At 32.7% G+C, this 22,007-nt stretch overlaps 1 protein-coding gene across 4 annotated transcripts in view; it reads left to right on the top strand.

The window, feature by feature from the left end:
- FOXN2 (forkhead box N2) overlaps positions 1-20,835 on the top strand; it is a 55,585-nt gene extending 34,750 nt beyond the window's left edge. For all 4 annotated transcript variants that reach the window (XM_028515265.2, XM_036027938.1, XM_036027937.1 and 1 more), the window contains exons 3-6: positions 5,264-5,370; positions 7,510-7,574; positions 15,203-15,271; positions 16,336-20,835. In XM_028515265.2, coding sequence (XP_028371066.1) covers positions 5,264-5,370; positions 7,510-7,574; positions 15,203-15,271; positions 16,336-16,859 — 765 coding nt within the window. In that variant the 3' untranslated portion in view covers positions 16,860-20,835. The remainder of the gene's footprint in view (positions 1-5,263; positions 5,371-7,509; positions 7,575-15,202; positions 15,272-16,335) is intronic.
- Positions 20,836-22,007: the final 1,172 nt, after the last annotated feature.

Consider the following 22,007-nt stretch of genomic DNA (forward strand, 5'->3'; position numbering starts at 1 on the left):
ACAAAAAAAATCACTTTGTTTTATGCAAATTTAGTTTAAAACAGTTCTTCTAAAGCTCTTTATTATTGTGTTCTATCATAAGCACATTAATGAAGAGGCAAAGTTTTAACCTGAGAGTTAGTTAAAAATTAGTTCCTTTTTGCTGTGGACTCAAAAAACATAGATTAGCAAATGTTAATTTGCTAAAAAGATAGTTTTATCTCTTGTTACTGATAGTTGTGAACAGACTTAGTGAAAGGAAGTGCTGCCATGGTAACATAAACCAGACTGTTATTTGGAGACCTTATTCAGGATACTTAACTGCCCCGAACTGCAAGTTTTCAGTACCAGATTTTCTAATTTGCTATTTCAAGGAAACAGCAATTCTACCACTACCAAAACAATTTACAATTCTCTTATGATAGAATTTGAAAAGTAGACTTGAACTAAACAGTTTCTAGGAGTATAATCTCAGCAATACCAAGATAAAATATGGCTAGAATTATTATAATGATTATCTTAGTCAATATGTGAAAAATAATATATGCATGTCTTTTCTCTGTGAAACAGGAATGGTTTGGGAGCAAAGGATGTTGTGGATGCTAACATTTTATAATTTTGTTTCCCTATCAAAACAATTATTTCGGCCAAGTGACTGAATATATAATTTAAGAAGTTTCATCATTTAATTTAAAAATACACTTGTAAAACTTCCTTTGGGAAAAAAATAACAAATACTTGTTTGGCACAGTTATGTGGTATCTTGCCACAGAAGGCTAGAAAAGTTTTACCTGATATATATGATATATTACTTCCTATATCATAGTGTGACATGCCACCCATGTTTTTCTTTCCCTATATATTTTAAGTTGTGAGGATGTTAAATACTGCTTTGTACTCAATTACCATACTTTTCCTCAGATGAGCTTTTTTCCCTTCTAACTTTAGTTTATTCCTTGTTCTTTACTACCTAACTTTTGTCTGTTATGCAGAATTAATTGATTTTGTTCTTACTGTTAATTTTTTTAAATTCTCTCATTTCTTAGAAGATGTAGGAATGTATACTTTATAATATAAACTCTAATATACATATGCTAATTTCAGAATAAGCCCTTAATATTCACTTATTTTGTATCTCTGTCACTTAAATGTAAATTACTTTTCTGAATCTCATCACAACTCAAATGGCCTGTTTTTTTATTTTATAGGTAAATTATGCATGAGGACTGATTATTAGAGATATTTGCTCAATATGACATAGCCAATCAATAAGCATTGTTTAGGGCCTCAGTTTTTAAACTGAGTGTTCTTTCATTGTGCCATTCTGCCTTAATAATTAACACATGATATTGTAAGGTAAACGAGCCTCAGTAATAGACCAATATTACCTTCAGGAAGATTTTGGGAAATGCAAGCACTCTGGAATTCATCACATCAACAACAGTCATAATAGTTTATATAATACAGGATTTTATACAAACAACAAAGAGCAGGGGAACAGAAAACATAAATGTTATTGTTGTCTAAGTAATTGCTAATGTGCTTTTAGAGTAATTCAAATTAAAGAAATGGTTTTTGAGATAGAAAAGGTATATTATAAAAAATTAAATAGTTTGAATTTCACTAATCTCATGTGTTCTGAGGTTCTGAGGAAATTTTGTACATCACATGGTTGGAGAGGGGACAGGTTATACTTACACCGGTAATCGATTTTTGACATTTGTAGAGAAAGAAATGTCTAGTAGCCAGCTTTTATTGAGTGCTTAGGTATTTGGCAATATACTAAGCAATTTACATGAATTGACTTATAACGCAGTAATTCTTGAAGTAGGTGCAATTTATATAGAGATATACTTTGAGCACATTAATACACAGAGAATGTAGATATTTTTTCTGAAGGTTACACAGCTGTTAAGTAGTAGAGCCATTTTCTAAAGTAAAGCAGTCTGGCTCCAAGGCTTCCACTTTTAACCACTATACAGATAGTGTTTAGCTCCAGCACAGTGGGATGAGATTGCCTTTGGACTCCCTCCTTGTGTGGCTGTGGAGTTCTGTGTGTAACCTGTGTATGGATGTGGTGCCTTTGTAGAATATGCTTATAGTTGGGTTTCTCTTCAGGATATGCACATTGGGATGTTCGGTAGGAAAGGTTTATCTTGAAGTTAGAATTAATGGGGCATACAACAGTTCCTAAAGTCCTTCAGTCACTTGACTTGACTAGCTGAACTAGTGTGAATAACATATTGATGATTTTTAAATATTCTCTTGCTCTGGCCAATGTGGCTCAGTTGGTTGGAATGTCGTCCCATAACCAAAGAGTTGTGGGTTCAATTATGGTCAGGGCACATACCTAGGTTGTGGGTTCAGTCCCTGGTCTGGGTACATATGATTTTGGGGTGCATACAGGAGGCAACCAATTGATGTTTCTCTTGCATTGATGTTTCTCTCCCTCTCTCTCTAAAAAGCAATGAGAAAAATGTCCTTGGGTAAGGATAAAAAATATATTTTTAAATACTCTCCGAAATGTATTTATCAATTCCATTCTTTTCCTCATTTCTAGTTTATATATTTATCTATTTTCTTTTTATATGATTTTACATATTTACATTATAAAATATATAGTTTTATTTTTTCTTTTTTTCCCCCATAGATGCAACAAAAGCTTGTGTGAGATATTTCATTTCTTGTTTAAGAAGGAGAGTGTTTGGGGATATTAATTTGCCTTTAAGTAGAGCTATGGCCACATCTGCGTAGTTTTGATACAACAATGTTTCTCATACCCTTTCATTACTAGGTAATCTGTAATTGTAGTTTGGGTAGCTTTCTTTTTTTTATTAGTTTTCTCTTTTTTTAAAGATTTTATTTATTTTATTTTTAGAGAGGAAGGGAGGGAGAAAGAGAGAGAAAGAGAGAAACATCAATGTGCGGTTGCTGGGGATCATGGCCTGCAACCCAGGCATGTACCCTGGCTGGGAATCGAACCTGCGACACTTGGTTCCCAGCCTGCGCTCAATCCACTGAGCTACACCAGCCAGGGCTGGATAGCTTTCTAAACCAAGAGTGTTTATAAATTTCCAAGTGGTCAGAGAACTTTGTTGTTGTGGGATTAACTGTTTTTTCTTTTTTTTTCTGTATCAGGGTCTAAAATTGCGATCTTCCAAAAAAGACTTTATTTATATAGTTTTAGAGAGATAGGAATGGGGGGAGAAATAAAGGGAGAGAAACATCGAAGTGTGAGAGATATATCAACTGGTTGCCTCTCACATGCCCCCAACTGGGAACCTGGCCTGCAGCCTAAGCATGTCGCCTGATCAGGAATCCAACCTGTGACTCTTTGGTTCACGGCCTGGTGCTCAATTCACTGAGCCACACCAGCCAGGGCAAAAAAATTGTGACCTTTAACAGGGAATTAATTTTTCTTCATGCCTAACCAGCATTTGAAATTGTTTGTTTGGTAACAGGAAATGTTTATTGGTACTTCCTTACTCTTCTCCCCAGAGTGTCAAGTTCACAGCAGCAAGGGTATTAGTATGGAGCTGTTAGTATGGAGCAAAGATCATGTGTGTGACATGGACCGGCACCCACTGTCACATGTGTACATGGTACCCTAGGGAATACTTGCTGGGAGCAACAGGCAGCACAGCACCACTGTTAAATAAATATATGCAATCCTGTGCTCCATAAGAGATTTGGTTTTGTGTCCTTAGAAAAGGCACTTCCTCAATTGTTGAATTTTTAAGTCTGTTTTTTTTTTTTTTTTTCATTTTTTTATGCCTAGAAAAACCTCTTCTCTCCTGATATAGCCTCTAAGGCTTATAGGAACTGCGGGGTATGACAAGAAAATGAAAACACAGGATTAGGGGCAGACAGTCTGCATGGAATATATGCAGTAGTTTCTGGTACTCAGCGCCTTTAAAATTTTACCAGAGCCTTGGACTTCTGGGAGAGACACAAGGTGCCTGTAGTTACCTGATTTTGTCATTGTTTTTTCCATTAATATTTGGAAAGCATATTCTATAAGAATTCACTGATCACATCAGTTTTTCTCATAGGTATTCCACAGAACACTAACTCTGTAAATGTTACCTGAGAGAAAGAGGTTCTGTGCCATATAACTTTGGAAACCACGTAAAGCAGATTTAATTATAGCAGGACTATGTAGATTCCTTAAGCTGATATGTAGTGTGGTGAAATGTGCAGCATTTTTAAACCTACTCAGAGGAATTATCTCATAGCCTGGCCTTTCCCCTGCATGTTGGATAATATTAGTGAGGTTCTTTGGGTATCTTGTTCATTTACCTTCCTGATAAACTGTTCCTCCATGGTATAGGAACTGTGGATCAGACAGTTCTTTCTTTTAGGCACCTCCCATTTGTAATTTAGTAGGCATTTTATTTATATTTTCTCTAGTTTCCAGTAATCATACAAATTACATGATTTTAGATTTTCTTGATTATTTTAATGGCATCTGGGCTTGTGTACTCATTGCCATGTTACCCATAAGTCACTCAAATGTTGAAACTTAACCTTCTTGAGGGAAGGAATGATGCTTCTCCCTCTTTTTTATTTTTTACAAGAGTCCTTTCCATACCTCAATCACTGACTTCCTGCTCTTTGAGACTTTTACCATTCCATTTATTAAATTATTTTCTGTTAATGCCATTAAAAAATAAAAATTTTTAAATTTTTTGATGCCTCACTTAATACCATATTCTCTAACAGTTTTGGGGAAATGATGCTGCATAAAAGTATTTTTTTTCTTTTTAATTTCTCTATGACAATAATAATGGCATTCGTGACATCTTAACATGTGGAGGGCCACGTTGTGCATTTCTCCATGCTGTGCACGGCATAACTTGGGGTTGTATCATTCTCACTGATTATGATGTGAATGGCATGTTCTGGAGTTGTGCGGCCTTGTGACCCTCTGGGCTAGGCACTGTGCAGGAATCTTTATGCATAGTTTAACCCACATAACAATTCTTTGTGGTGTAGGTACTGTTATTAGCCTACATTACAAGCCAGGGAAGAATGGCCCAGAGAGACAGAAGTTAGTCAGCCACATAGCAGGTAAATGGCAGAGCAGGAGATAAGAACCCAGGCAGTCTGCCTTCAGGGATTTTAATCACAAAGTGTATTCCTAGCAAGCTTACTTCAACCTTTGCATTGTACTAAAAAGGTACTATAGGAGGTTTTTTCCCCCTCACATTTATAAAAGCATTCAGATACTAATTGTGTGTGTCTTAAAGTTCCAGGTTATTAATTCTTGTGTATTTCATTCCAGGTTAATGGAAAAGGTTCCTTATGGTGTGTTGATCCAGAGTATAAACCCAACCTTATGCAAGCACTGAAGAAGCAACCTTTTCCCTCAGCATTAACATCTCCGCAAAGGTATATAGATAGGGTCTTCATGTAACTGTCAGTGGTGATTTATGAGATTTCCTTGTGTGAGGTGGAGAAACTCAACAAAGTTGTAGGGGTTTGGGGTTTTTTTTATTGTATAAAGAATTATATATGGATAAGACATTGGGCAGTTTTATTTAGAGTCTAACTTGTGTTATTAGGAAACAGGATATTGGATAGGTAAGAATATAAATTCTGGGAAATGTAGTTAATACTGAATATGTTATAACTAATCTCTAAAGAAACATGATTTTTGTTTGTCTTTGCTGGTAAATATAATTGTAATGTATTTTCTTGCCTTTTGTTTTCAAACTCAGTGACTCCTATTGGTCTTATAACTTTCCATTTTAAGTCACATCTGAAAATGTATGACCTCCTTAAATCTGATAATGTTTTGTTTTCTTATAAAGAAGCCTTCAGAATCTTTTTGAATTCTATTATGTACCATATTTTTTCGGACCATAAGACACACCTAGGTTTTAGAGGAGGAAAATAGGAGAAAAAAAGTTTTTGAGGCAAAAAATGTGGTAAAATATTTAATAACATAAATGATATTTCACCAATGTAAATGTAAACAGAAAAAACAGCAGCATTAACAACCATTATTTATCCCAAATGGGGGAGTATGTCTTATAGTCCAAAAATACGGTATATTCATTTGAGTTTAAAATGTCAGATTTTGTCAAGATACTTTTAAGTGTTGTGTATAATGGTTAATCTGATTTTTGGGAAAAAATTTTAAACTTTTTAAATAAAATAAATGGAAATTTTCAAACATACACAAAAGTAGGGAGAAAGTTATAAGGAAATCCCAGCTGCAACAATTACCACCATTTCATATATTGGGTAGTTTCTTAAAGTAGTATTAGGTAACTTTTAGAGGTAGCTGAAATACAGTAAAAAAATTAGTATGTCTAAATCACTGTAGCTTGTTTAACATATTATAGATAAAAGGATCATCATAATAAGAACTGAGTGGTTTATTCTTATGAAATCTGGAAAAAAATTATTAGTTAATGTTGGTGTTTGTGTTCCAGTTAAAAAACAATAATAATTTAGAAACTAATGGTAAGTTCTGTGATGGTCACTTATGTATTCTATTTAGCTATGCTATTTTTTAAAATTAAAGATTAAATGGGAGATTTGGCACTATATCATCAAAACCACACTTTATTGTACCTTTCATTTGTTGCATTTTCATGTTTATATTTGTTAACTTTATCATATGTTTAAAGGTAGATAAAGATGATTTTATGATTTAAAATTAAGTAGATTAAACAATGACAGCATAAAGGTTATAATCTTTGACCTTAAGACATTATCTTAATATTTTTAGAAACATTTTATCTTTTTCATTGTTTGACAAAATGACAATTTCATTTGACATGCCTTTGTGTAGCCCCTTTCATATCATAATTGGTAATTCTGAGGAAGAGAATAAGAGACAGTGTATATAAAACTGTGAATAGAAAATAGATTTTTAATTTAGTTGGAAAACCAGAGTTTTTTAATGATATCACAAGCTCAAAAAAACAGAAGTAGTTTGTCTCCAGAATTTTTTAATTTTTGGAACTAAAAAGAAATTGCTGGTCTCTTCATGAATATAGAAAGCTTAGTGTGATAATGATATTTATTAATAAAATCAGGGACTTACCTATTTTGCATCATTACTATACAGTACTCCTTAAACATTTGTTTTGGTAAACACTTTTATTTCTGTAGTAACAACTACAGTGATATTATGTCAAACTTCAGCATTGCAACACCAAATGGTAGCTATTATATATTGCCTATTGTTCCAACCATTTTAAATGCATTATCCTTATTTAATTAGCAGAGTAACCTTATGTGGGAGGTTTAGTTATTCCTATTTTACAGATGAAGAAACTAAGATTATTTTGCCTAAGAACATCCAAAGAGCTATGATTTAATCTTGGATCTTATGTTCTTTCTGCTTTGGCATACTCTTCTTAAACTGAGTAGTATTAACAAAGAAAAAAGGTAAAAATAGTTTTTGGGTTTGTTTGGTTTTTTTTTTTGGTACACATTAGTTGTGTTTGTGACTAAGTTCTGTAGAAAGTGAGATTAAGGTTTTTATAAGTACATTTTCTTCTCTGTTTTTTTCAGTGGCTCTTTATCATCTCACTACTTAAGCTCTGTCCTCAAGCAGAGCCAGGTGCGAACCCTCAAAGGTATGTGTAAGATCAGTATTTTAAATCATTAAAAACTCAGGTTAAAAATTAGGATTTAAATTTGTTTTTCTAATTATAAAACCATTATATGTTTATTGAAAATTTGGAAAATAAACATACTTATAAATGAGAAATTAAAACTTCCCTTTATTCTACTGTTAACATTTTGATAGAATTGTTTTGGTTCTTTTTGTGCTTTTTATGTGAGTAGGTCATTTTTGCATGCATGCACAGACACGCCCATAAACCTATCTTTTCTCCAAATACCGGACTTATACTATATACACTGTTGTACATCCCATTTTTTTGTTTCCTTTTTTGTGTAGTTTCCCTTCAAAATAGGAAGATATTTCTCAGGAATATCATCAGGAGAGCATCACATATCTTTTCAAGTATATCTGTGGCTAGAACAGAAGGTTGGCAATTGATGGCTCATGGACCATATCTGATCTGTCACCTGTTTTTGTATGGCCTATAGATTAGGCATGGTTTTACACTTGTAAATACACTTTTAAATAGTTGAAAAAATAATATTTGGAGGCTTGTAAAAATTTGCTGCAACAGCAGAGTTAAGTAGTTGCACCAGAGACCTCTGTAGTATATCCTTGGTTTTGCCTCTTGGCCCATGAAGCCTAAAATATTTACTTAGTGACCGTTTACAGAAGCAGTTTGCCAAGTCCTGGATTAAATATAGTTCAGAAAATTCTTTTATAGTTTATTTAAGTATAAAGAACTTTAAGAAGGCAATAAGTTAACTTTTAGAATTTTGTAATCTTATTTTTGAATGTATATCAAAATTTCGAATTAGTGGGTTATTTTCTCTACATATAATCTATATTACAGACTAGTGTATTAACATAAAGTTTTCTAGCATTGTTGCTTTGGAGCCTGGAGAAATTTTTTTGATTTTTATAAATTATTTTAAGTTGATTTTAGAGAGGAAGGGAGAAAGAGAAACATTGATTTGTTGTTTCACTTACCTTATTTATGCATTCATTGGTTGATTCTTACATGGGCCCTGACCAGGGATCAAACCTGCAACCTTAGCATATTAGGACGATGCTCTAACCAACTGAGTTATCCGGCTAGGGTGGACTATGATTTTTAAAACTAGAAATTCTCAGCCCTGACCAAGTAGCTCAGTTGGTTAGAGCATCATCCTGATATGCCAAGGTTGTAGGTTCAATCCTTAGTCAGGGCACACACAAGAAGTAACCAATGAATGCATCAATAAGAGAATCAATAAATTGATGTTTCTGACTCTCTCTCTTTCCCTTCCTCTCTCACTCTCTAAAAATCAATAGACAAAAATTATTTAAAAAATAGAAATTCTCAGACCAAGAGTCTTTCCATGTATCAGAAACATATTGGCTCTTTGGAATTACAATAAGCTGATCATAGGAAGCAGTGTAATGATGGTCTGTAAAAATAAGGGAGGGAGAGAATGTGAAAAATCTTAAGAGAACTTTGCAAAGAAAAGGGGATATGGAGTCCATTTCAGATATGTTCTGGGGTAATGTAAGGTAAGTGTCCATTTTTCTATTACTTGATGGATAAATGTGGTTTATCTTTACATTTATGTATTGTTGAAACTTCCTTTATTTTTTATTACCTCATTGATATATGACCCATAGTCTTTTAAGCTGAGTTCATATATACACTTTAAGAACATTTTCTTTTTGAATTACAGAGCTTATTTAGAATTTTGTCTTGCTCTTGTTCCATTTCATCTAAATTCTGCTGCTTCTTTTTGGAGAGCAGATACTTTCACAACTTTCTCCTGCTAGTTTCAATCACCATTTTTATAACTAAAGTTTCGGTACTTGTCTTTAACGATTTCTGTATATTATGCATGATCTCCCCATTGCTACTAGCACCTTACTTCCCTTCATTTCTATACAATTAAGTCTTAAGTCTATTCTCATACTAATAGTTAACTTGGTGGGGAAGGTGTTTGGTATTCTGGGGTAAAACAAATGCAGATCTGTCCTGGAATAGAATATAAAGTTCTCATGGGTTTTAAGAGAAAAACATAAAATTTACAAAAGTGTAAAAAAATGTATATTTAAATCAGGTTACCTTAGGGCATTTTCATAGACTTCTGAAAAATTTGCTTTTTCACCTCTCTTGATATGAATTCTAAAGAAAAGTTTGAAAAAGAGAACACTAAATGATTCAATTATTTATTCTACCAGTAATTGTTGAGTTCCTACATAGTGCCAGGCATTGTAGTGTAGTGGTTGGTTTTGCATGTGCACAGATGAAAGACCCAGGTTCTGGTCTCAGAAAATATTGAGTTTATTTAAAGAAGGTTGGCTAGAATTATGTAGAGTACACTGGGGGAAAAGGAAGTGAATGCCAAATTATGCTTAGAGATGAGTTAGGAAAGGCATCTTAGGAGAAGAAAGAGTGGTGGTTGAGCTGGACTCAAAAGTTGGGAGCATTCTTAACCTTGGGTAGAGGTTTGGTTAACCTGTGCAGTTGCTGAGCTGCAGACTGATGAATATGGCTGAAGCCTAGGAATATAGAAGAAAACTGGTAGCCTTGGTCTGGTGGCTGTAGATGTTATCATTTTGTATGAACAAGACCAATGAAGAAATTGAAGCAGGCATTAACCAAATCAAAGAGAACTTAGTTAACATGAGTTTGAACTTCTTCCAATGATTATAACATCAGTTAGCCTGGAGTTGCTTACTATGGTGCTTTGCATGCATTATCTCATTTAATCCTCACAACTATTTGAGATACTGGTATTCTTTTCCAAATAAGGAAACTAAAGTTGGGAAAAATTAAGCAACTCTCTCAAGGTGACACAACTAGTAAATAGAATAGAAGGAACTCTGATTTTGGAACCTGCACTCCTACCTGATATGAGACATTGGGGGAGCTGCTTTAGAGCTTTTAAAGAATGAGGTGACATCAGTTTTGTAAAGATTACTCAGGTGTCATTGTTGGGCTTGATGTTAGAGTCTAATAGTAGAATCATTTATCACTTCATGGAAATGTCTTTCTTATCATTATATTAGAGTGACCTTTAGACACATATGAGAGTAACAGAAGTTAGGCTTAGGAACTTCAGAAACCAGTATCAGCCAAAACAGGTATGGCAGTTTGTTTAAAGTATAGTTGTCCATCTTGTTCACCTTAAAATGACTAATTTTATGTATTAGTCTCTATGTTACAATATTGTGTAACAGGTAGCAAGAGGCATAGGAATCTCATACTGAGATAGTAAAAGGAAACCTTTTTTGTCAATCTTTGGTTTGCTGTGTATTTGTGGTAAATTCATCTGTCTAAAAATATTTATGGATCACACTTGTGTGCTCAGCACTATTCTAGGCTACCAAGGATATGTCAGTGAAGGCCCTGGCTGGGTAGCTCAGTTGGTAGAGCATTATCCTGATACCAAGGTTGCAGGTTCAGCCTCTGGTCAGGGCACATAAAAGAATCAACCAATAAATTTTTTTAAAAGGACACATCAGTGAACAACAAAGCAGGCAAAAATGGAACTCACATACTAGTTAGTAGATTTCAGTATTTATACATAAGCACTATAATATACTATAAGCAGATATAAAATTTAGACAGTGATAACATTAGAGGCTAAGTGCAAATCTGAGTTCAACTTTAAGGTTGCAAATGAGCGTAATTTGTATCTTCATTGAAATGAAAGTAAACCCATGGTCCAAGCAGCTTAAAGTATTGGTAATTTATTGAAATTGCTCTCCTAAAGAATCACAGGAGACAGCTTCTCCATTTGGATGCTCTGTAAATGTGTATGTTAATTTTGATAGAGGCAGTAAATCCTCTTAGTTATTGCTGAGCTTATACCTATTTAAATTCTGCCTCTGTGGTTCTCATATCATGCCCTAGGCAAATGGGCTGAGAAGGAGATAACAGAAACTACTAAGTAGTGTCAGAAAAAATACATACAAATGACTTTAAAAAACAAAATTTTTGTTCTTCATAAACTGGATACGGTAAATAATATAGCTAATAGTGTTTAAAAACAGAGCCACCTTTAAAATAGTGTTAAGTACTTATTAATGAAAAAATAACATTATGAGGTGTTTTTATTGTGACAATAAAAAGGTAAGTCTTCAGTTTATTTTTAATACCAAGACAGATTGGTTACTATAAATAAAAATTATCGTGAAGCCTACACAGGAAGAGTTTATTGTTCAAAGAAGCTCAAGATTGTATCTTGGATAAATCATTGAAAATCAGGGTTTTTTAAAAGATTTTATTTATTTTTAGACAGAGAGGAAGGGAGGGTGAAAGAGAGGGAAAGAAACATCAATGTGTGGTAGCCTTTCTTGCACCTCCTACTGGGGACCTAGCCCACAACCCAGGTATGTGCCCTAGACTGAACCAGCAATGCTTCAGTTCTTAGGCTGGCACTGAGTCCATTGAGCCACACCAACCAGGGTGATAACCAGGTATTCTTGATTACCAAGTGTTGTAAGTCATTTCTCTAATGCATATTTTAACATTGAATTTAAACTTACCAGCGTTAGAGCTAATTGATGAGCCATTGTGGGAAGCATACTTACAAATGTTCTAAATCAAGCAAACCAGATGTAGATAAAATCCTTTTTGCAAAGTCTTGGTTGCATAAAGTTAATTCTATGGGAGAGCCAAATTAATGAGGTTATAATAACTTCTACAAGAAATAAATGTATTTAAGGAACACATCTATCATTCTGTTCTTACAGAAATAGTACCTAATTTTGTTATCACTTTATATATTTGAAAACTAAGAAAAGAAATGGTGTTCATGCAGCTTACTTATATTGCCAGGATAAGCATGTTACCCGTTTTCTTTAGTTTTAGGTCTAGTGTTCAGAAATATAGCTCCTTGAATTGTAATGGAAGTTTGCTATAGGAAGTCAAATTAGAGATATACTGAATTTGAGTAAGATTTTATTTGCTTCATTTATAAGATTACAATTTTCTCTAATTAGTTCCTCATTATAATGAATGTCAGTAGTAGTGGATTTGCTCCCTCACCACCACCTCCTTTATATATATAATTGGGAATAGGAAAACCATTTTTATTAAAGAAAAATTATTTCATGGAGCAGCAAAATCTCTGTTACTGCTTTTGCATAATGCCATGTAAGTTGTGCCCTGTACAAGGACAACTGGCTTAGGAATGAGTGGGGTCTGAAATCCAACCCACACTCCAGTCCTCAAGCTGTGTGCCTTGATACAGGAAAGCATCCACCTGGAGGGAGAGTTGCCTCTTTTCCAATTCACACAGAGATACAATATGGGCTCCCGGCTGTACTTTTTTGTCTTTAAAGATGTGTTAGAATACTGAACTCTATCAAGTTGTCTTCTGGTCTCATTTTAAAAGATAGGAATAAGAAAGGTCTTTGTTTTGCAAGCTTCTTGGCTATGACATGTGTGAATCGTAGATTAGTTGTTGTTTTTTTTGCTTGCTGTTCTTTCTGAAGTGCTTTTCCTTCAGATATTCACATGGCTTCATTCTCTGACCTTCCTCAGGTCTTTGCTCAACTATTACCTTCTCCTCTTCCCTAACCTCTGTATTAAAAATTGCAGCCACTTTTCTCAGTATCACCCTTCCCTCATAGTAATTTTTCTTCCTAGTGCTTATCACTCCCTGACATACTGTGTTTTAATTATTTCTTTGTGCTTTGAGATTAGGGTTTTTCCTGTTTTGTTTTCTGCTGTATTCCCACAGCCTAGAATGATGTCAGACTCATAGCAGTACACTCAATTTATTGAATGAATAACAGAATAAATGATTTCCAGTATATTCTGTAATTTTCTGCAGAATTTCCTACTCCAATCATGAGTCCTTACTAAGTGTTAAAGGATGATGATGGAGTACAAATTGAAGGCCTGGGTTCTGGAAGTAGTCTATGGAGGTTCAGATCCTATGTCTGTCATTCCTAGAGACTCCTGCGTCGGTTTTCTTATCTTTAGGATGGAAATACTAATAGTACCCATATCATAAAGTTGTGAGGATTAGATGAGTTAATAATACTTAACACATGCCGAAACCATTGAAAGTACTCAGTGTTAGTAATTTGGTGATACTCAGCTTATGTAAGGAAAGGGAGGCACTTACTCTTTACACATTTATTAAGGACCTACTGTTGTTCCAGACATTATGGAAGACAACAGATAATATACCGTTCCTACCCTAAAGAAGCTGACATAATTGGAAAGACATTCATGTAGAGACTCTGTTTCATGAAGTCAAGGGAAAAGAGCTCTAATATTATGTGCTCCCCCATAGCAACCATCTTATGATTTACTTAAGCTTGTTTATTAAAGTCAATAACAAACATTTCCTGCCTATTCAGAACTTATAGTCACATTGGGGAGAAAACAAGTCAATATCTTAATGACTTTATTATTTTAAATAACTTTATAATTAGATTACAAGTAAAATTAAAAACTAGGATGATAAAAATTTTCTAGCTTTGAGATAGGAATGGGAATTTTCATATCAGTCTTATTTTAAATGTATCCTTTATAACCTAAACATTTTAATTATTTTCTAACTTTTCCTTCACAGGTTATACCATTTCACTTAAAAACTTTTTTATTTATTGATTTTGGAGGGAGAGAAAGAGAAACATCAATTTGTTGTACCACTTATTCTCATGCATTCATTGGTTGATTCTTGTATGTGTCCTGACCCAGGATCAGACGCGCAGCCTTGGCATATCTGGACAGTGCTCTAACCAACAGAGCTACCTGGCCAGGGCTACAATTTCACTTTTATTCAACTACAATTATTCAGATGGAAAGGAACTTCCAGTATAAAAATAGACATGAGAGCAAAATGACCTTATCTGGAGTAGAACATGTTGATTTTATCATCTTTTAAAGCCCATTTTTCTTATGGAATATTCATAATTATGTTTGACCTCTTGAGTATTACATATCTATAGTACTTACAGACTTATATATAATTATGACTAAAAACATTAGTACTAATATTTTGTGCCAGCAATAATTATTCATTTAGCTTTTGTAGATTCACATGATCTAGACTGACCAATTATGTATATTTTTATTTCTTGTAACTACCTACGAGTAATAATGCAGGACTTTATAACTGCACATATGCATAGGTAAGGGTATTTTTTAAATACCAAACAGGTAAAAATGTTAAAAAGTAATAATACATTTTTAGGTAACTTAGTCTATCTAACAGCAAATCTTATTAAAATGCAGTTCAGGTTTTTGTTTTCATTGTAAATAATTAAAGAAGAGAACTTTTATTATCTCTCATACCTCTCAGTCCTCCTTTATATGATACTGTTCACAAAACTGTTCATAATTTTAAGTGAACAAAAGCAGATTGCAAAATATGTGCCTCAGTTTGTTTAATTTTTTAAATTTTTATTGAATTTATAGGGGTGGTATTAGTTAATAAAATAATATAGGTTTCAGGTTTGCAACTCAATATAATTCCTCACCTATATCTTATATTGTGTGTTCACCTCCTGAAGTCAAGTCTCCTTCCATCACCATTCTTTTTTTTTAAGTAGGAGAATATGCACCAAAACCTTAACACTGGTTACCTTTGGGTGCGTGCAAATACTTATGATTAAAAACATTAACATTATCACTCTTTCCTTTTTCAGAATCTGATATTGATGCTGCCACTGCAATGATGCTTTTAAATACTTCCATAGAGCAAGGAATTTTAGAATGTAAGTCATCATGCTTTTCTTTGTAAAATACATTTTTTGAGTGACTTTTCAAATATAATTCAGAGTGCAAGATATTTAAATGTTATAGCAAAAATATTCTTTCCAGCTAAATTGTGTTTTTATCCGAATAACTTAGTTTCTCTTTTACTGTTTTTTCATTAATTTAGTGAGCATTTGAGAGATTGAGAGGTTATTGCTAAGATATATCATATTACATTGAACAAGTAATTAAGAAATAAATAGCATATTTAGAAATTAAGCTTGAAATTTTTAAAGGATTCTACAAGTAAGAAATAAGAAACCAGTTAAAAAAACTAGCAAAATATATGAATAGGTGGATCTTGGGAAGAAATACATATGGACAATGTGCATTTGAAAAAAATATGTAACTTCTTTAGAAATCAAGGAAATGCAGTATGAAACAATATTGAGATACTTTTTTTGTCCATGAGATTATGAAAAATTTAAATGATTTATAATATTAAGTGTTATGGGAACTGGGTGTTGTCATAAACTGTAGGATATAAATTGGCACAACCATGTTGGAGGGCAATTTGAAAATACGAACTGTAAGCTTAAATGTGTATATTCCTTTTACTTAATAATTCCACTTCTTGTTTTTTTTTCTAGAAAAGTATTTTCATATGTGAGAAAAGGCATCTAAAAGGATTTTCATTATAGTGTTATTTGTAGTAGTGAAAAATTGGGAATCTACAAATATCAACAAGGAAATGGTTAGCAAACCACTGTAGTAATAATTCAATACAGTGATAACATATCAATACAGTGAATTCAATACAGTGAATGCATATTCAGGCATTCTGTGCGATCAGTTCAAATAATCATATTTTCCTTGGGAAGGTCAAGACATACCATTAAGTGGTTTAAAAATGTTTCAGATTAATACCTACAGGATGATATGGTTTGTGTAAAAAAAAAGAAGAACCACCTACAAAATATTACTAATCTATAGCACTTGCTTTTCAAGAATTATATGGTTGTTTTAAATGGCCTGTTTTTGCAATCAAATGCATTTAACCTATTGGAAGTTTTATTTTGCACAGGTGAGAAGCCTCTTTCTCTTAAAACAGCAATGCAAAAAAAAAGGAGTTATGGCAATGCATTTAATCATACCAGTGCTATGCGATTACAAGAAAGTAATTCTTTAGCCACCAGCATTGATCCAAAAGAAGATCACAATTACAGCGCAAATAGCATTGCAACACAGCGTTGTGCATCCAGATCTAGCGTGTCTTCTCTGTCTTCTGTGGATGAGGTATATGAATTTATCCCAAAGAGTAGTCATGTGGGAAGTGATGGCAGTGAAGGATTTCACAGTGAAGAAGATACAGACGTTGATTACGAAGATGATCCTCTTGGAGACAGTGGCTATGCATCACAGGCTTGTGCAGATGCCTCTGCAAAGGGGCAGCCAGGCAAAAAAATGCGAAAACAGTCATGTCAAGAAATTGATGAGGAGCTCAAAGAGGCAGCTGGGTCTCTGCTCCACCTTGCTGGAATTCGTACATGTCTGGGTTCCCTAATAAGTACTGCAAAGGCACAAAATCAAAAGCAGCGGAAAAAATAGAAATACCTATTAGTGTGAAATTATTTTAAAGTGTGGCAATACTCTTCTACTTAGTTCTTTACAAGGGAATCAAAGCCATATGGACTTTTTGTTTTAGAGTGGGGAAAGGATGCCAATTACTTATTTCAAAACATTTTTGTTTGTGTTTTAAGTTTTATTAAATAATTGCTGTTAGGATCATGTCCAACCATAAATATGATGTGAAGTCCTAAAAGCATAATTTTTGTGATGTGTCTTCAAGATTTTGAAATTTTTATATAAGAAAACCCACAGCTTCTGTCTTAAACTTGTAGGAGAAGTCTTTTATTCTATTAATATGTCAAAGTGTATTAATTGGCAACTCCTTTTCCTTAATCTGTAATTAACTGCTGATCCAGTTAAAAATTTTGCTGATTTCTTTCTCATACTCCTCTCTGACATATGCAATCCAGTAGGATAAGATTTGAATTTTTTCTTTTGTCTTAATTTTTTTGTTGTCAAAGCATAACACAGTTGAATATAAATTGGAAAAGACCTTAGATGTCCAGAAAATTCTTTTTGGTTACACAGACAGTACAGCAAAGATTTATAAGATTTAAAAAGGCAATTTTGTGGTGTAATGTCATCTAAGAGCACTCCAATTCCTATTACAATATTATCTTTGAAAATTTTTTATTTGCCAGATACTCCATAGAATTTACTGGAGCCTTCTGTTCTTTCCCAGAGTGCTTTGCAACCAATGTTTAAATATTAGCCACTAGCTGTCATTTGTTCAGTGAAAATTATCCAATGAGAGGATATAGCCATAGATTGTTATGAAGTTAACACCCATTTTAACACACTTTTGCAATAAGGGAATCTTTTCATTTGCCAGTTAAATGTACTGCATTCTGAGAAACTTGCAGTAGGAATGGAGTATAATCTAATACAAATATTTTGAATAATACTACTTATGTCATAAATAAAGGAAGGAATGTCATCATTTAGGAAAAAAAAACTTCTGTCCAAGCTTTTTATGAATTAAATTTGTATATACCCAATTAAATTACAATGGATTTAACAAGACTATAGAGACAAAGTACCTTCATGGATCTCAAAAAGTATATAAAATTAAATCTTAAAAATACACCCTTTTGAGGAGGCGGTGTAATATCTATTATGTGCCATTAATCCATGCTAAAATATCTTATATTACATTTCCAAATGTGCATTGACTAAGGCATTTTAAGTACTTGAAAAAAATCTGTATGAAACATTTTTTCATATTATTTTCATATTATTTAGAAGGTATAAGGGATACTAATAAAACTAAACTTATTCATTATATATTTTTTATAATGGCAGAAGAAACTTTCCAACATCCTATTTCATAGGCAGTGACCTTGTTTTCATTTTCTGATGATTTCATTTATACAGGGTCTGGCAGAAGTAATGCCTGTTGGAGTGTGGTTGTTGGTAGGGTAATAATATGGCTATAATAACTTACAGTTTTAATTGGAACATTTCACCTAAAATGTCATATGGTGTGCTTGAGTGTATTATTATGTTACAGAATTACATGCTTACAATTTTGTAATAAAAAGGGAATGTTATTTGTGATGGACCCTGTACATAAATACATATACACAGATAAATAGGTTTATGATTCTGACTTGTTACTTTCAGCTATTTTTATGACTATAAAGCATTTTTTTGTTTTTTTTGAGACAAATATTTTAACTTCTAAGTTTTACTAGAGCAAAACTGTCAAATGAGAAGCATAATGAAAATGTCTTTTTTAATTGGCAAGACTTTTAAGTCAGGGAGAACAACAATAATATAATCTGTTCTGCTTCTATGTTAATTGTAATTGAACCTGGTTAGCTACATTAACAGAATCAGTGCTGTTGAAATTTGGTAATTTTTAAGTCTGCTATTGAAAAATAGTCCGTAAGCATGCAGGATGAGGTATTCGGTCTTCATATATGTCATGGTCTACAGAAAGTGGCTAACCGAAGTTGGCATCTTTTAGATAGTGAATATAACACCAAAAATTGCTTTCCCACAGTATAAAATAGTACACAGAGTATAAAATCATTTTAGTAACAATATTTTAAAACTATTTACCATGGCCTTGCGAACAGACCTTAGTAACAGTGTTTCAATGATCTGGGTCCAGTTTATTTTGTTCGACTGAAATTCTGCACCAAAAATGTTCTCTCTAGTTCCTTTCTATTAGATAATTATTCTTTGTAAGCGATGTAAAATGATCTAAAACAAGAATGGGGGGACAGTTGTTCCAAGTTTCAATAGTAATCTTCAAATTATTTTGTTTTAATAATTCTTTAAGCTGGATTTTCTTTTCTCTTCATGTACTCTTCCCACAAATTTAAAAGTTGAAGTTTATCACTAGCAAGGGCAATAAACACTTTTGCACTAAAAGCTAACAGGAAGAAGTTACACGATATTTTACACTTAATTCTTATATAGAATTTAGTGCCTAACTTTCCATTTGCTGATTTACCAACACAGTTATTTTCAGGGGGAAGAGCCTTTTTAATTATGGTCCCCCGTTATTACTTCCGTAGACATTATGATCTCATTTCTCAGGTGTATTGAGATAAAAATATGGCTAATAACCACTCAGTTAAGGAAAGTCATTTGAAGTCCTATGGACTGGAAATTTTATTTCCAATAATATATCATCAACAAATTTTACTGTAATAAAACAACAATCCTGGAGAACTTACATATTTTCCAACAGATTTTAAAACTGTGATTTGAGCTAACTTATAATTTGCCTTACATCAATATAATTTGTTACAACCAATTTCAGTTTATAAATAGAAGATCCCTAGGAAGAGTTTTGCCTCACACAATCTTTATCTTTCACATCCCAAATAGAATCAGTGTTTCTTGACTACTATATATTTTTGAAATTTATTTGTGCAATATATTACTAAATTAATATTTTATTTTCAAATTCAGATAAAGAAAACATTACTTGTATTCATGGAAAAGCTAATTATTGGTGGATCACCTCCTTTTTTCCACCTTCAAGCCTTTCCTGTTCTCCTTATAGCCAGCATGACTTTTCTTAACTTAGGTTTCTGTGTAGATAGTAAAGTTAGAATATATATATATTTTTTTTTCTTTGCTACTTTCTGAGACATTAGGTAAAGGTTTCATACTAGATGGCCAGTTACACATGCATTAGCACGAATTCAAAGCTAGAGAAAATGTTAAAGAGGGAATGTGTATGTCTTGGTAGACCAGGAAGCCTTTCCCAGCAGTTTAGGCAACATAGGTGAATACTTCACAAATCTGTAAAGACGATTGTCTTAAATACTACAGTAACTTAACAACTTCTTTTGTGAAGACCATAGCGTTTAAATAAGAAATGTTGAGGCTTTCTGGTTTACCTATATTTTATACTTTTTGTTTGAAATGTGTAAGCTTTGATTAAACAAAATTTACTTCAGTTTGTTAATGATGTAGTCAAAATATTTATTGAAAAACAGAGTATTTTAATGTTATACCTGCCATTTTTTCTTAAAGCACATTTTTTTTGCATCTAACTGCCAGTGCCATTGTCAACACTTGTTTTTAAAGTGTTGTACAGTTATTAAACTAAGTGCTTAATTTTAAAGTATTATGTGGCCATCATATAGTGTATAAAAATGTATAACTGCCAATTCATTGTAACTATTATTTATTTTAATGAAAGTGTAAGAATGCTATTTGATTCAATAAATTTGAATTATACTGTTTCCTTATCCTCTTTTCTAATGCAGCATAAAAATTGCCCTGAGTTTGAGTTTTTTAACTACCAGTAGATGAACAGTTCAAGTGAATCACTTCTCAGTTGCCAGTCTTTGCTGATATTAAAAACAACTTAACAAAAGTTTAGTTTTTGTATGTATTCTCTGATTATTAAAATGTTTATAAAGTTTATTTTTACCAAAGAGATGCAATTCATTATGATAAGGTATTACAGAATAAACCTTGTTTTATAACATTTTTGTGTTTTCTCTGTTCTTTTGGGGTGAGCAGTGTAGATGTAGGTGACTCATAATCCTATATACACACATACTTTCCATTTTAGTGTTACAAAGTTAGAATTATATACAGACAAAAAATAAAGTTTCAATTTCAAGATATTTTTAAAGTTTGCTTAAGTATTGTTTTTCTTGGTTTTTACATGTCATGTTAATCATTGAAAGCTAAAGTAGTGTCAGTTAAGTGATTTTCTTCCTAAAGTTGAACTTTTCTGTTTCACATACATATATGTGAGATTTTTGAAATACAACTAGGAAGAATTAAATAGAATATGAAATTATTAAGATTATTTTTAAATGCCAGTAACACAATATGTTTAAATATTGAGGGCATCCATTGTAAAATGAATAATCTACAGCCTACATCTTGATTTTTTATTTCACTCCCCCGTTGATTTCCCTTTGAGGTTCTGCATAGGGTTGTCTATTTAAAAATGAGTCATGTGAGACCGGCATCTTCATTTTAAACTACCCATCAGTCTTTCCAAGACCTCCTTCCAAGGCATCTCTTTGAAATACAAAGCCATTTAAAATCATTGCCACTTGGTGGGTGGTGAACACATTAATACAATATACAGATGATGTATTATAGGATTGTGCACTTGAGTCTCCCTTATAATCTCATTAACCAATGTCACTCCAATAAAGTCAATAAAATTTTTTTTTAATTATAGCCATTTGGGGAGTCATGTATTTGTTTCACATGAGAGCTTTATTCTCTATTGCAATCACCATTTTCTAGGGCATACTGATTCTGAAGGGGAAAGGTACACCATTTTTAGAAAAATAATTTATTAAAATATGGGCTAAAAACATTTAGCTTTCTCCTCAAGAATTTTAGGATATTCTACTTCGATAATTTTTAAAATTAGCAAAAAATGCAAAATCTTAGATGTAAAAGTGTTAAATCTTTTTTTGTAAAAGTTGAAAATCTAAGAATGAAAACAATTACTAAGCTTAAAAAATAACAGCATATTATACTCCATGAATTTTTAAGTATAGGAATGTTTAGAAGCTGTCCACTGAAAATTTAAATAGCATTGAATAGAATAGTTATATTCTACATACAGAATATAACTCGTGTACTGAGGGATAGTTTGTGTTCCAAAAGTTGTTTACAAGTACATTGTTG

This window comes from Phyllostomus discolor, chromosome 6, assembly GCF_004126475.2.
Source record: "Phyllostomus discolor isolate MPI-MPIP mPhyDis1 chromosome 6, mPhyDis1.pri.v3, whole genome shotgun sequence".
Lineage (NCBI taxonomy): Eukaryota > Metazoa > Chordata > Mammalia > Chiroptera > Phyllostomidae > Phyllostomus > Phyllostomus discolor.